The sequence below is a fragment of the Macaca fascicularis genome, chromosome 11 (assembly GCF_037993035.2).
Source record: "Macaca fascicularis isolate 582-1 chromosome 11, T2T-MFA8v1.1".
Classification (NCBI taxonomy): Eukaryota; Metazoa; Chordata; class Mammalia; order Primates; family Cercopithecidae; genus Macaca; species Macaca fascicularis.
This window is the reverse complement of record NC_088385.1, coordinates 88,119,438-88,136,345: the sequence shown is the minus strand read 5'-3', so window position 1 is coordinate 88,136,345 and position 16,908 is coordinate 88,119,438. Positions and strand designations below refer to the sequence as shown.

At 35.0% G+C, this 16,908-nt stretch overlaps 1 protein-coding gene across 30 annotated transcripts in view; it reads left to right on the top strand.

The window, feature by feature from the left end:
- PPFIA2 (PTPRF interacting protein alpha 2) overlaps window positions 1-16,908 on the top strand; it is a 515,275-nt gene that overhangs the window by 439,322 nt on the left and 59,045 nt on the right. For all 30 annotated transcript variants that reach the window (XM_065524620.2, XM_074007496.1, XM_074007492.1 and 27 more), the window contains one exon: window positions 7,884-7,977. In XM_065524620.2, the coding sequence (XP_065380692.1) occupies window positions 7,884-7,977 (94 nt within the window). The remainder of the gene's footprint in view (window positions 1-7,883; window positions 7,978-16,908) is intronic.

The following is a 16,908-nucleotide window of genomic DNA, read 5'->3' as shown; positions in this document are numbered from 1 at the left end:
AAAGGCACATCATCAACCTGGAGGAAGGTTGGCGGGGAAAATTAGGGACATGTGGAGGATTGGAATCACGTTCAGAGAACATAAGTAGATGGTGTGTTTATTCTCTTTGCTGACCTACCAAGTAGCTGATCACAAAATTTGAAGAGCTGTTCTGTATAAGAGCTATCGTCCTTTTCATTGTTAAGTGAGGATACGAAACTAGAACCAAAGTATTAAAGTTGTACAAAATTATTCTTCATCTCAATGTAAGAAAGAACAGTGGGATATCAGAATTCTATACAAAGTGGGCTGGCTTATGAGGTAGTGAGTTATTTGTCACTTGGAAACTGTTGACCAAAATCTAGACAAATACTAGGAAGAGCTGTTGTGGAGAGGATCCAAGCATTGGAAAGATGATTGTAGTGGATGATCTTTAAGACCTACTTCAACCCTAGGAATCCTGAATCTATGAATCTTTAACATTTAAGTCTTTTCTCAGGCAACTCTTCTTTATACCACTGATACATCTTAAAATATTTACTGTGAAAAGGAATTTCTACTTTTAGGATTACAGACTTCTAGAGCTATATGCCTAAAGATTCTAGAAGATATGTGAGGATGATATAGTTGTCCACATTCTATACTTGTAGAAATGAGATGATTTCAGAAGGCAGAGCAGCTACTTAGTGAGAGAGCTGAGAGTGAATCCTGGCTCCTACCTCCAGGTTTGATGTTCAGGAAAGGAGACTCTCGGGACTATTTCAATCAAAAAATACTTCATTGAGTTCCTATCCTTGTGGAACATGTGTGGGTACATAAAGAAATTTAAAATATGATCATTTACTTCAGGAAGTATATAACATCTTGAAGACATCTCATATAAATGAATAATTAAGAACTCAAGGCAACAGTAAAAAAATACATCACACAGAAACATTATAATTTTCTAATACAAGATACAGACATAATGTTTGCAGAGAGTTCTGGGTTAATCTTTCTCTCGCTGTATATGTTTGATTCCACTAGGATCATCTAAATGCAGTGTTCCTACGTATTTGAAAAGGTGTCAAGGTAGAGTTTCAAACAGGACTTATCTTTGAGAAAAATATTGAAACTATGTGAAAGAGTAAGCTCCATAGAGAATGTCATGGAAATGGTACTTTTTGTGGTTAAATAGGAAGTGGGTACTGACTGGGGTCAAATTATGAAGCCAAGGAAATGATTAGGACTGAAGATCAAGTTACCTAGTCACAGAGGGATTGAAACTGCAGAGATTGGGAGGCAGCATCTTGAAGCAGAACCAACCACAGAAATAAGATGATCTGAGTTCCAGGGTCAAGCATCCAAGCAGAGGTGAGAGTTAAGGATTAGAGCAAACAAGCTCTATTCTCTAGAGGCAGTTTGTCAGCTGAGAAATAATGATGATAGTATATGGAGAAAAAACAGAAATATTAAAACATTTGCTATTTCTGGGGAAATTATCTGCTCCATACCATCTTAACATACTCATTTGTTTGCCACCTGGGAAACACCAACTCTCTCGAGTCTTCAGAGAGCTCTACTAATAATTACTATGAAGAAAAAATAACACACATGACCAACTTAGCTGATGTCAATAGTGAATGGTTAGGATAAAGAAGAGGCTATTAACAGGCATTGCAAAAGATGAAACAAATCTCAGACAAAGAGATGTTCAAGACAAGGGAGTGATCAAATAGAGCCAAAACAACAAAACTGTGAAAAAAATAATGAAAACAGAAAAATACGTTAACTTTGAATAAGCAGAATTCCCAATTACATATATAAAAACGCATATATCATTAGGTTAAGGCTACTTTAGCAAGTTTCCTTTAAATGCATTTGAAAAGCAATATACACATTTCAAAGAGCTTTTTTGCCTGCTAAATTGCAATTCTTTTATGGTTATCTGCCAGTTTGTATTATAATTGTCTGAACTCATTGACCTACCATAATAAGCTTAATAAAAAAGTAATTTCACAGTGACAAAAATGGCTTCAGCAGTATACCAGCATCATTTCACAAGTACAGTCATGCGTTGTTTAATGATAAGGAAACATTCTAAAAGATGCATCCCTTAGGAGATTTTGTTGTACAAACCTAAATAATATAACCTACTATGTACCCAGGCTGTATGGGATAGCCACCTACACACCTAGACTATAAGTATAGCCTGTTGCTATAAAAACTCTACAATATATGACTGTACTGAACACCGTAGGCAATTGTAACACAATGGTTAAGTATTTGTGTACCTAAACATTAAAGGTATAGTAAAAATATGCTCTTATAATTTTATGGAAACACTGTCATAAATGCAGCCCGTCATTAACAGAAAGGTCTTTATGGGGCACATGACTGTATTTTTCTACATCTAAAATTTGGATGTCAGTGCTGGCTTTTAGGCCAAAATTTAGATTGTTGCTTGATGTTAAGGAACCAATAGTTACAATGTAAATTCCACAAAGTATCAATTAGAAATGACTCATGTTGTGCATAGTGAAAGAGTCTTTCTTTAAATAAAGTAGTATTTCGCTCCAATTATGATTGTATTTATTACATACCCTTTATGAGCCAGTCACTGTGTCTAAATACAGTCTCCAGATAGGTAACAGACTAACAGATGTTGAACAATTAAGTAACAATTTATACATTCAAATGTGTTTAAATACAAACCACGTGCTTTTGATTAAGGATGAAGACAGGTCTAATGAAAGAAAGAGGAAGCCAGCTATCATCAGCAGATTGTAGTAGAGTTAGAGCTCTCTTTTTCACACAATGATAGAGACCTCTGCTGGACAAATGGAGGGACAGATGCTTTGCAATATGGGTTTTCAAGCAATTTTTACGGACTTGTATCTCAAGGGCCAATATGAAATAAGTTATTTTGAATGGAATTTAAGGACTGGGAAATGTGGAGATATTTGTCTTTGTTGGCCTAAATAACAGATAGAGATGCTCTCTAAAAGAAAAGATGTTTATTTAGGAATAGAGCATTGCGATAAGAATATGTATGTCATAGTAAACTATAAACTGTGTACATTCAGGGAAGGAAAGGAAGACAAAGATTTTTAAAGGCAAAAAATTAAGATTGTATAATTTTTTGAAACAATTATCTTTGGCTACTCAAATTAATAACAAGGGTGCCACCAGTCAGAGGTTGGACAGGCAATTGCCAGACAGATATCCCTATAAAAATATTTTTTGCATAGGATTGCAATGGCCTTTGTGCAAGGTTGTGGCTTTCGTAGGGTCCTTTGTTGTTGTTGTTGTGGTTGTTGTTGTTGTTGCTATCATGCACGGGAGCATGAGAACTCTCTGTTTATGGCCTTCGCTGGCTCTATGTGCCGGGATTTTCTTAACAATAGTGACTCCACTTTGATTCTAACAACTTTCACACCTTCACAATCCAAATGAATAGATATCTCCAACTAGTTCCATCTATAGATCTGGGCATGTGAGTCTCCTTTCTGAGCTCTGCAGCCCTGAGCCTTCACGAGCCGTACATTTTGTAGCATCTTCCTCGAAAAATTTTAAGAACCCCTGTAATGTCTGGGATAGTTCGGGGCTGGCAGTGCCATCTGGGCAAGGCACCCCCAGCCAAGAATTGGACCTGGGGTCTAATCACTGGAAGCATCGAAATGTTTTTAGTTACTATTCAGACACTGGGACCAGCAGGGAAGTAGTGCCATCTGGACATGCTGCCCGATCCAGCCAAACAGCAGGGGCCTGGGTCCCTGTTTCTCGCCTTCAGGGTTTTCATTGATACTCTACCCCATGCATGCACTCAACCAGATGCCTTAGGGAGCCTAGTGACTCGCATCTGTGGAGTCATCCTGAACCAGTGATCTGACCCTGTTTTCAAGAGGGTGGTCTGGCAATTGGATCCCTCGCTCCCACTGGCAAGAATGGTATTGTATGAGATTGAATCAGTAGATTGTTGTCCCACTGATTTTTTAGTGGTTCAAAACTGTTTACATAGGAAGAGGGGCTGGCAAAAAAAAAAATCCTTGACTGTGCCTGTCACACACTAGGAGTGGTCTTGCCCTCAACAAATCCAAGTCCTCAAAGGCCTCACAGAAGTAAAGGTGCCTGAGTCATAGCCAAGAAAACTTATTTGAGGGCAGGGATGCTGCCTTGCTCACACGCAAGCACTAGGTGGACCCTGACAAGGTGATAAACAATTTATTATGTAAGTAGTCCACTGAATCATGGAACTCAAACCTTCAAGCCCAAGCACTTCAGGCCATGAAAGGGGTGGAGTTCATTGTGTTCTTTCCACATAGTTTCCTAATAGACCTCCTGAAGAATGAGTAACCCCTAGCTTCCACACACCAGTTTCTCTCTGTTTCTCCTCTGAGGCACTCGTCATTTTGAGAATGACAAGCTAGGCCAGGCAAGGTGGCTCACATCTGTAATCCCAATGCTTTGGGAGGGAAGTCAAAGGATCCCTTGAGGCCAGCAGTTCAAGACGTGCCTAGGCAACATAGCAAGACCTCATCTCTACAAAAAGTGGAAAAACTAGCCAGGCATGGTAGCACACATCTATAGTCCCAGGGACTTGGGAGGAGGATGGGTTGAGTCCAGGAGTTTGAGGCTGCAGTGAGCTCTGATGGTGCCTTTGCACCCCAGCCTGGGACAGACTGAGACTCTGCAAAAAGAAAAAAAAAGAAAAAAGAAGCTACAGATCCTCTTCTTAATGAAGGAGGTTTAGAATCCTTGTCCCCTGTCCAGTGTGTGCCAATCATAGTACCCCCAAAAATGCACCCTCCTTCAACATACACAGACATTTACATTCCTTCTGTGGATGTGCTGTATCCAGGTAGAAACTCTGGTATATAGTGCTGGCCAACATTAATATAATATAAGCCACAAATGTGAACCACATATGTAATTTTAAATTTTCTGGTAACTACATTAAGAAAAGTCAAAAGGGATAGGTGGGATTAATTTTAATCCTACATTTTTTTTAACCCGATATGGAAACAATATTCTCATTTCAACACATGATCACTTAAAATTTGTTAATTACATGTATTTTTTCTACTACATTTTCAAAACCTGGTGTGTATTTTGCACTTATAGTATATCACTTGGATTAGGCATATTTCAAGAGCTTAATAGTCACATGTAGTAAGTGAATAAAATATTGGTATAGATAAATAGATATTTCTGAAGTTCACATAGCCATATGAGCCCACTGATGCCTGGATAAGAATGAGACAGACTCTCACTGGATTCAGATAATCATCCATAGAGTAAAAGATTTAGCAAACTGGTTTTGCTAAGGTCACCCTTACCGGTTAGTTGATAAAGCATGTGGAAAGATAAACATGAGATGAGTGAGGCAGCTAGGTCAATTCTATGAAAAAATGTCCTCCTTCAGAAGTGTTTTAATTGGGCTGAAAATATGCACTTGCTGGGACTTTTCTCCTGGTTAAGTACACTGTCCTGAATGTGATGCTTAAAAATAACTTTACTTACAATGGCCTTACGTCTCATTTGTATTTGGCATTTTTGCGCAGGATGTAGTTCCAGTAATCTATCAAATGCTTTGAAAATAAGACACTAGATTTTGAAATACTCCCAGTATTTCTCAGTTCTTCATGCTTTTTATGTTTATTTACGAGAAAATAAAATATCTAGACTTAACTCACAAAATATTCCTACATTTTTCTTTGCTTTTATTTCAAGTTTTATTATTTAAAAATGTGGTTTTTTTCTATTAAAATTTTGGGTGTATGAATAAATTTAAATCATAATTTAAACGTTCTTGTATTTCTCAGAGGAATAAAAGCCTGATTCATCCAACCACCTGGTGGCTGAAAATGTTTCACTGTTTATTGAAAATGTCTGCCTCATCAATCTCTATGTCCCCATATGGACCATTCAAGAATGTTATAACTTTTAAATGACTCATTCATTTTCATTTACATTTCAAGAGAACATTTTTATTATTATTTGAAGACTCTGAATAATAATTTATTGATATACAGTAAGGGAAATATACAGATGAGACAAATAAAATGAAAATATTCACTCACTGTACATAATGGAAACTTTCCCATTTGAAAGTGTTTACCAAGACTACTTTAGTCACCAGTGGAAAACTTTCCTAATCCATACCAAGAAGAGAAATCTTTCGTAATAAAAAAAGATTTAAGTACCTATATTCATTAAACATGTACATAATAAGTAAAACAAATTTTGGCCCTCAAACTCCACATCTCTGAATTAGATCTAGACAGCAATAAACGTGTTCTTAATTAAAGGATACTTTTAAAAAATTATACCATTCAGTAAGAAGGTTATCAGGAATGAGATTCATTTATTTATATCAATGTTCCAAAGTTAATATTATCCAGTACTATAAATTATTTGGTAAAATAAGTTATTAAAAACAGTAACATCAAAATTTGCTTCTGGCGCCTTGGTAAGATATTTTACTCTGCTAAAGAGAAACCATGTCTTGGTCAAGTCCTGCAAATGTTAAGTAAGGAAGTGCTCACTACAATGAGAGAAGAGCAAAAGTTGTCTTCGATAGTCTTACTTACTGATATAGTGATGAAATTTCTTGCATAGTCTTTGTAAGAGTTTGTATTAGCTTAAATCTTGCTACCTGGTCTTGACCTTAACTGGAGTTTAAATTTCTTTTATAAAAAAAATTATATACCTTAACCCATTTAAAAATAGTGAGCATTTTCATTTAGCTTGACTTCAGCACATAGGGAGTAAGTCCTTATTTTTCAATTAGGATAGATAATTTATGAATTAATTTTGTAAATTTAGAAATCCTGTGATATGTGTTTAAAATACATCATACTTTTCTTTCTTCCTCTTTTTATTACAAAGTCATATGAGGTATATGTATTATATATTGACACTAAATGAGAGTTTATGACCTACTGGGTAATAGCTATTTTTATCAAGCTCTTTTTTTTTTTTTTTTTTTTTTTTGAGACGGAGTCTCGCTTTGTGGTCCAGGCTGGAGTGCAGTGGCCGGATCTCAGCTCACTGCAAGCTCCGCCTCCCGGGTTTACGCCATTCTCCTGCCTCAGCCTCCCGAGTAGCTGGGACTACAGGCGCCCGCCACTGCACCCGGCTAGTTTTTTGTATTTTTTAGTAGAGACGGGGTTTCACCGTGTTAGCCAGGATGGTCTCGATCTCCTGACCTCGTGATCCGCCCGTCTCGGCCTCCCAAAGTGCTGGGATTACAGGCTTGAGCCACCGCGCCCGGCCTATCAAGCTCTTTTGAAGAAATTTAGAATTTTTTCAAAAAATATTATGAAGTTTAAAAAACAACACAAGAACCTTCCCAGAACACATCAAGTTATGGAAGTAAGAGGATATTGGAGTCAGCCAGTAGAGCAGAACAAATTTCCAGTCTATGAAGAGCTCTTAAAAGTCAGCAAAAGCCTCTCCATTGTGTCAACTTGTAGCGGAAAACATATACTTGAGTTCCTACCCAATGACTATCATTTACCCCATTATATGTGAAATATTGCAAATACTTCACGTGTTGAAAAAATAAACAAATATCACACACTGTGTAGATATTTGCACTTATTTTCCATAGGAAAAGTATAAAAACAGACCTTAAGACTTGGGGACAGTATATTCAAGTGTCTGTCAGTGTACAGGCCACATTCATTATGTTGCCACTGGGTGTAACAAATTGTATCCCCGTAGGTACTGTTTGTTTTCATTTTCTCAGTGTATGTTTATGTATGTACCCAAGCCATTTTATGCATGTTAGGTTAGTAATATAAGGAGCATTTTAAAATGTGATACTAAACAGTTGCTCAACTAAACGTTTAACAACCTGACTTCAGAATTGACACAACCTATGCAACATAATCTGAATACTTAGTTACTTCTCTTCACAGGAGGCTTTATGGAGACTGAAGCTGCAGCTCAGGAGTCCCTGGGGTTAGGCAAACTCGGAACTCAAGCTGAGAAGGATCGAAGACTGAAGAAAAAGTAGGTTTGGGGATTTTTCCCCCCCTTTTTCTAACTTTTACTAATTCTTTATTGTTATTTATAGGGAATTAAAAAGAGAGTGGTTGGAAACAAAAGAACTATATTGAAGCCAGTATTTTCCAGATATTACCTAAAACCCTCAGGGCTTATGTTTCCTGGTTGTGAGCTACTGTTGAAAAGAGCATAACAGTATTTGGCCTGTGGTGGAAATAAGCAGTTTCTTCAATGTAACCATCCATGGATGTGTTTCAAAATCCTTAAAAGTAATGCAAAACCCTATTGATGGTAAAAATTAATACCTGATTGGTATGATAAAATGAGATTATACCATCTACCTTTGTTTTCTCTCGTGGCAATTATAAGTATCTACTCTTTGAAATGGAGTAAAGGAGAAACATTTCTCTGACTGATTGAATATAAACTTATTTTAGACTCAGAGCAGATTGTTTTGCATCTGTCAGGAAATTGATAGTGTATCTTTTCATTCATATATAATATGGAACATTTAAATGACTTGCAACATTGGCAAATTTTGAGTTGCAGCAGCTGTTGGAAAGCAAGTAGGTCCCGAAATAACATTTTAAAAATACATAGTAACATTTTCATTGACAAAATGGCACCTTTAGGACATGTTCTTTAAATGTAAATCAATTTCTCTTTATTCCAGAATCTATTGGTTGATTATTACTTTTCCTTCTTCTCAAATATTTCTTACATTGTGTTTTTAGTTTTCACATTTTCCTTCTTTCCTATGAAAGAATATTCACTGCTTTCATAATCATTTTGTAACAGATAGGCTCTTAGGACTATACTATACGGGCTAATTGACTTCATATTTTGCTTTCTCACTTGCTTTGTAAATGTTTACTAATAATGGGGAACTATATACTTACAAGTTGCCAAACAACTCACTAACCTAATTGTTTATTAGTTTGTTAGTTACTAAAAATTATGTACATATATCCCAGTTCAGTAGGAACATTGTCCAGAAAAAATGACCTTGAGAACATCATTATTTCTACAATACAATCAAATGCTCAGCCATAATCAATAATGTATATTTATTCTTTAGTTACTGATCACTCAAAAATATATTTAAATATTATCATAATCTGTTTCAAATGTCTTAATTTTGTTTAGTCCTACCAGTTAGTGATATACTCTATTTCATAACTATTTATTGAGAAAAACATTCTTCTAAAAAATACTTTCCTCTGTTAATTTTTTTAAAATGTTGGCAGTTGATTTCAAGTCTAAAAATATATAAATGATCAAAACCCAGCCTGACTAATGGAAACAGTTTATTTCCCTTAAAAGTTAATTCTCATTTCTCCCAGAGAAATACTTAACTTAAGAATGGCAATCTGAACAGCTTTCACAATTGCATATAAGTCTGATACCGAGGCAGTGCACTGCATACTTTATTAGTTGTTGATGGAACCAACTGGAATATTTTTTTAAATAGCTACTAAAGATAAACATTTCAATTTAAAATAACATATTTAAAGTTTAGCTATTATTAACCTTATACACTGTTGGGTTGATTTGATAATAATTTTATAGACTCATTTCTCAACTACTAAGTACCCTCACAGTCAGAAACAAATACTAGTTCTTCCCTTAAATATCTTACCATGCTTGACTTTGGGTTTTATTTTGCAACATGTATTGGCAAAATGTAACTGTAAAATGTATTATGTAGAATACTTGTTTTAATATTAAGAAGAATATTAGGAACATTCTATAGGGCAAAAATGGCTAACATTTCTTAGTACAGTTGTTCCCCATGGATTAATGGTATTTAGGTTCAAATGGATTTAACAAGGCAAGTCAGAGATAATTAATGAAAGCACAAAAGTATTTCCCTTATTATTGATTATTCCATAGCAATAACCCTATGAGCATAGATATGCAACCAGTGTTCAAAGACTTATATGAATAATTGTTAACACCTATTCGGAACTTTCATGGCACTGTGGCTTGATTTCTGGATTACCAGAGAGTAAATTGTCTTCACATAATGAGTTTTATTAGACATAGACAATTTACTTTTAAATTACGTGGTTTCAAACTTTTTTGTATTGAATTTTATGTTGTTAATTATTAATATTATTAAATGTTGACAGCCTATTCTTGAATTTTTCCAAGTGTTTAAAATTTCATTTAAACAATTCCAATTTTATTTCTTTTTAAAGAAACCATATCCTCTTTCAGTGCACTTTGATGCATTATGCTCTTTTCTGTGTTCAAATTTCATGTCTGCTAGTCTTCTATCAAGATGAAAAATAATTTTAAGTACATTTAAGAAATAAATAAAAACAATAAATGAAGCAACATTTTTCATAATGTTGAACACTATAGATTGTATGTACACAGTTGCAACCTGTGTTATCCTATCAGTTGTTTCTAAATTCTATCCACTGGACCAGCAAAATGGTATTTCCAGGGCTTAGTACTTAACACAGCTATGCTCACTATCCCATAATTCATAGCAGAGATTCAGTAGTCTTTGTGAGGATAGCCAGAACTAGACAATATCGTATTTTCAAATTTGCTAGGATAGCAGCTATTTAGAATTGACAGTCTGTAACTTTAAATTTAATTGGGAGAAATCTCTAGAGGAGTTAATTATGGTACATTTTTTAAAAAGCCATATGGGGGAGTTACTTTCAGAGAGCAGCATTTAAGACATTCCAAATTCTTGCAAAGTTCAGAAATTTGTAACTTGGCAGTCCTAAACAAAGGTTTAATTTGAGGCACACTTACCATCCAGTAAATTTAACACACATAGGTTACAACAACTTAACAAGATTTGTGTTCCTACTTTAATTCTCCTTTTTCTTTGCTTTCTGGTCCAGGCATTAGTTTTGCTTATATTTCTCTCTATTGTCTTATTATGAGAAATAGGAAATCAACAACATTGAATCTACTAAACCACCCACTAGTCATGAAAATCTTGTCTTATCCATCGTTACCTTCCTGGGTATTATTAAACAATTGCTGTTGTTTCATCAGAGTAACATGTAACTTCGGCCTAAAGTCAATCTATTGTTGGTCTGCCTAGTTTGCCTTTACTTTGCCCCATCTTTGCTGTACTTTTCTTTAAATCATCAATTCCATAAATTTCTCCAGCAGGTTTATGTAGAGTATAGTTAACCTATAATAATTGTGTCAAACTAAAACTCAGCTAGTAATTCTTTGAATGCTTCACAGTCATTTTCTTGGTTTTTCCCCTTTAAAAACTGAGCAGTTTCTCTGTAGGCTCCTGACATTTAAGGGTGAGTCACTTATTCTCAATATATAGTCTCAGTATTAACATTATAATTCTTCATAGTTTATTCAATGTGGACTTCCTGTGGGGATGCCATGACTCTCTGAGATCTTATCCATCACTCTCTGTTGGATTTCTTTGAACTCCAGGCTCCTTTTTTATTTAACAAAAACATCTTCTCTTTTACTGTTATGTTTAGAACAACCAGACCTGAAAATTTCACTCCTTTTCTTTTATACCTTTCACCCTCATATTTAAGAACGTATTTTCCATTCTTAGCTCTCCAGCCTATGTTTTAACCTAAAAGCTTCTTATTCAGGAAGGCTGATTAAAGCCAACCACACAGGCCAGTAATGGTGACTCATGCCTGTAATCCCAGCACTTTGGGAGGCTGAGGTGGGAGAATTGCTCAAGCCTAGGTGTTTGAGACTCAGCCTGGGCAACAGGGTGAGACCCCATTTCTACAAAAAAATAAAAATACATGAGACAGGCATGATGGCATGTGCATGTCCTAAGGCTGAGACAGGAGGATTGCTTGAGCCCATGAATTCGAGGTTATAGTGAGCTACAATCACACTGTATGGAATGATAGATGGTCCCTTAAGACTTAAAACCTACATGTGCCAGCCCTCCCAAAAAAACCTGTGTTTCTGAATGAGGTCCAACTCAACAAATTGTACTTAGAGACTATATTTGGGTATTTTAGGGCACAATAAATAGAAACTCTCTTCTTTGCCTAAGTTCAGAATTTATTTGTTGACTGACAAAACTGTCAATTAAAAATCAAACTGTCAGCCGTATTTCCAATAAAGGGCTGGCTTAGGTAAATAGTGGGGAAAAAAAAAGCATAACTGGAAACCCCAAATAGTTAAATCCACCTAACACAGAAAGACCTGGTTAATCACAGACTTTCAAGTTGCACAGGTATAAGCACCACATGATATTAAAAATAACATTTACGTTATTATAATTTCATAAATCTGTTACTTTAGCATCAAGAACTAAGAGCTTACAAGGGAATTAATAAAATTTAATGTCATCAACATTCTTGCTTAAGCAAGTTTTGAATCATCAGTGTTAATTATATTTTTATTATATATCTCATTATATTTCTTACTTTTCTCCCCTGGAATATATTTAGTTTCCAGTTTCACATGTCAGCATCTTTAGAAATGGGATGATAGGGCAAGTGGCAAATTCCTTGAGTCATTAGAGACCTGAAAATATATTTTACACCTAACATCAGTTGATAATTTCCCAAAATATAGAACTATTGGTTAAAAATAATTTGTCCTCAGAACTTCGAAGTTATGGCTCTTCTTGCTTCTAGTTATGGCTAATGATCAATTGATTGCCATTCTTTTGTATATAGCATGTAGGATTTCTTTTTCCTCTCTCTCTGACAGTTTTTTAAATTTACTTTTGCTTTATCTTTGGTGTTCAGAAATGCCATAAGTATGTGTCTATTCAAATGTTGTGTTTCATTTTTCTACTTTATACTTAGCAAACTGAAGACTTGTTAGGCTGAACTATTTGACATCTGTTACTCTAGGGGATTCACATTTCTACACTCAACTTTGATTCCAAGAAGCTTAGTCTTACACAGACTGCTGGGATTAAAGATGAGGATGTCTGTTTCAATAGTAATTCACCTCTCTAATTCTCAAGACAGTTCTGAACAGGCAGTGAACATATTAAAATTGACAGAATATCCACTGAATAGTTATTTATCTCCAGCAATACACATGGTGAAATATTTAGCTTAATTCTTTATCTGCTAATGTTTTCTCTTGCCTCTTAACATTATATAATTTTTTTGGTACAGGATATATCCATGCTGAAATTTTCTCTATTTTTGTAACTTAAGTTGAAAGATATCATATGAATGTTAATATACTGACTAACATCGTTTTCAATCTTTAGTTACAATATAGATAGTATATTATTATATGTTAGACTTTTATATGTATTCTGAATGGATAAGACTGCTAAAGGAAAATAGATTTCCTATGCGAATTAATTTTTTGATATCATTAAAATGAAATTAACACCCCGATTCAGCTATCAGCAGCATCCTCTCCCGAGAAGCAGTTTATCTTCTCGGGAAGAAGATAAACTGGAGCAAAGTAGTCACACTTAATCACTACCAATAAATCTTTATGTTAGAATATCAAAGACATAAAAGTGAAGCTCTATAGATTTACTTAATTTATTCCCATCACAATCCTGAGGGTCTCCTCAGTGTGTAATCGTTAATGTGTTTTGAGACTGCACTTTTAATCTTTGGCGTTTGGCAGGTTCAGAGTGTACATATCTGTAAGCAAAATATATGTCATGGAAAATATTTATATGTAAAGGTATCAGAGAAACTCACAACATTCTTTCATTTAATACATCTTTGTTAAGTGCCTATATGCCAAATTCAACTTACAAATGAACTGTATTCCAGAACTTAATTTGTAAGATGTGTTAGAAGCTCTGAGTACATACTCCCATCTAAGTATTCTATATACACAGAAAGTAAAAGTCTGTGCTTCCCCCACAAAAATTTGTTTTGTAGGCATGCAGTAGGAACTGTCTCTGGGTAGATAAAGCAAAAAGAAGGATTCACCTGCATGATATTAGATGATCTCACAGATTACAGAAACAACAGATTCTAGAGGCAATAGAGTCAAGATATTCCCAAAACTTTGACAATAAGATATCATGAGAGATTTTTCCAGCCTTGTCACAAACACATATATTCTCCTTCATCCCATTCCAAAAATAAAGTCCTTAGATGAAATCCTTTTAAGGCCTAGTTTGGAACAGGTATTTGTGCTTGGATCCGTTTGTTTATTTTAGTCGGGGGTTTATTTAGTACAGACACAATTACTGTGGGAAAATTCCTGGGCAACTAATTCAACAAATATAATAATATACAACATTTTAGAACCTAAACCCAATGCTTTCAAAATTTCTCTGGGAAAATGTGTCCCAGTTTCCTACTTGGAACTCCAGAAGCCTGTCTCCTCTGTTTTCACTAAAATAGAGCTGCTGTTGGCTTTGCCATGTGATCATGCATAGCCCTGCCTAGCTCCAACCAAGGACAATTATAAGAATTCCCTGAACGTAAGTAATAATAATATCCAAAGCATAAGGGTCAAAATGCACTGAAATTTGTTAGTAAAAAGAAAGCTAAGGGAAACCAAAGTGCTCTCTTTTAGATATATTTAGATATATTGATCTATTTAGAGGAAGGAAAACAGCACAAAAGGAATAGAGTTGCTGTTTTGAGCCAGCAGTGCAATGTTAATATATCACAAAGAGTAGAGCAGAAGCCCTCTGCTGTCTCCATCACTTCTGCCAGGAGAAACATTTTTGATCTGGAAAGAGTAAAATAAAAATTAGTAAACGAAAATTAAAATAAAGATAGTTACATACACTAGAAGATAATGTCATTTTCTAAATAAATTCATATCATTTATCTTAATTGATATAAATCCTGGATTAATATTAGTAGAACATGAAAATGATAATTTTTCATTCTTTTCCTCAGTATGTCCCAAGAAATGTTTTAAATTACTGATATTTGAATTACCTAGTTCTGTTCTTCAAAGAACTTGTAGAGAGATGGACATGAAAACTAATTATTGCATTTAAGTATTTCAGGGCTCATGATCACTTTTTAAAGTCTTTGTAGAGAATGAGAAAAGTGTCAGAAACCCAAAGGCACCCTAATATTCTTATTTACAAGACATTCTTCCAGCTAAAGACAAATAACCAAAGGGGCTTCACAAATGAATTGATGAGGACTAAGTGAAAAAGAAGGTGGCATAACCCAGCACTTTCACACATGATTTAAGTAAGAACATCAGGTTTGGCAAAGTGCAAAGCTAGAAGGCATAGCTCAGTTTTTAGATAAAGAATATGCTTAAGGATGATTTTTACAGAGGCATCCAAATCTGACAAGATGAAATTTTATATGGGAATTTCTATACTCCTGCAGCCAACTTCAGGACTATACTTACTGATTTCTTCTATAGGGGAACATATATAATTTACCTGTGGCTCCTACGAAAAAAGTTTCTACAAGGTAGGCAAATGAGCAATGCCTGACAAATAATTTAATGTTTTTCAATATCCATAAAAGCAGTAACAGGGTCAAAATTCTATGCATTTGCCAGATTATAGCTGGGTATTGTGTTCATTTCTGGAAAATATACTTAAAGTAGATGTATTAAAACCAGCATATGTTCAGAGGAACATGACCATCCTAGTGAGATGACACAAAGCCATGTCTTCAAAGACTGGTAGAAATAGGAATATGTGGTGTATACAGAACAAAGATATAGACGCTGCCAAGAGAATGAACAACCAAACGTGTTCTTTATGGCCTTGTGATAAGACCTTGGGCCAGAAGTCAGGGGTTACTACAGATAAATTGAGCTGACTGTAAGAGAATTATTAACAATCACAAAGGTAGGAAGAAAAAATTGACCACCTGGAAAGGGAGTTGTTCACTGTAATTATGTCTAATATAGACCTGACAGGCATATGTACATAATAGGATTATGGAGGATTCACCTTTTGGCTGAGAATTTGTACTACATGCTTTTTAAATTGTCCCTGCCCTGAGATTCTGTGATCCCCTATAAAATTCAGAGGAGAACTGAACAGAGGAGGATCTTTGAATTTTTAACATATAGACGCTGGCATATTATAAGTATTTAAAATGCATTTCCCAAATAATTGAATGGATATACAGAAGCTGGACAAAGAAAGAACTCTAGGATAAAGAAGAAAACCTGAAAAAATATAATAGGAGTTAGGGCAGTGATTTCTACCCGGATGACCAAACCTGAAACCTGGGCTTCCTCTTTGCTCCTGTTCTTCCTTGTCCTAATTCTTCCTCTGCACACGTCCATGTACTATTACCAAATCTAGTTAATTGCATTTTTATAAACCTCTCAAATCTGTTGATTTTCTTCTCTCCAGCTCAAGCCATCATACTACAATAGTCTTTCTACTTCTAGTCTAGTCTTGCCTTCCTGTAATCCATTATTCACGCTTCAGCTAAAGAGACCTATCTAAATCTTATTTTTTAGCTGCCTAAAACCCCTCAATCACTCCCTCACAGCCCTAGAATTAATTTCAAATGGCTTTATGTAGTCCATAAATCCCTACATTATCTGCTCCCTGTGTACCTCACCAGCTTTATCTCTCTGTTTCCCATCTTCCCATCTTGCACTTCATGGTCTTGATATGCCTATTATCTATTTTTTTTTGTTGTTGTTCCTGATTACTTTTATCTCCTTCTGTGCATATATTCTGCTTCATGTTTTCCTCATCTTTTGCATGCTAATGATGTTATCTATTTTATATGTAATATCTACATAATAATCACATTGATTAGTTATAATGTGCTAAGCAATGCACTGTTCTATGCATTTTACATCCACTATCTCTAATATTTTTCACAAAGCTTTTAATGTAAAAACTGCTATTTTCTTCTATGCATCAAGAAATATAGCTTTCCAGGCACTGTGTTATACACAAATGTAGATCTCCAGAGCCCAGTTTTCCTTGGAATTATTTAGTATCTAAGAATAGGGCTTTGATTTAAAGAATATGTAGTCCAATCTCAACTGCACCTAGAATATCCTATATAACTTTTAATG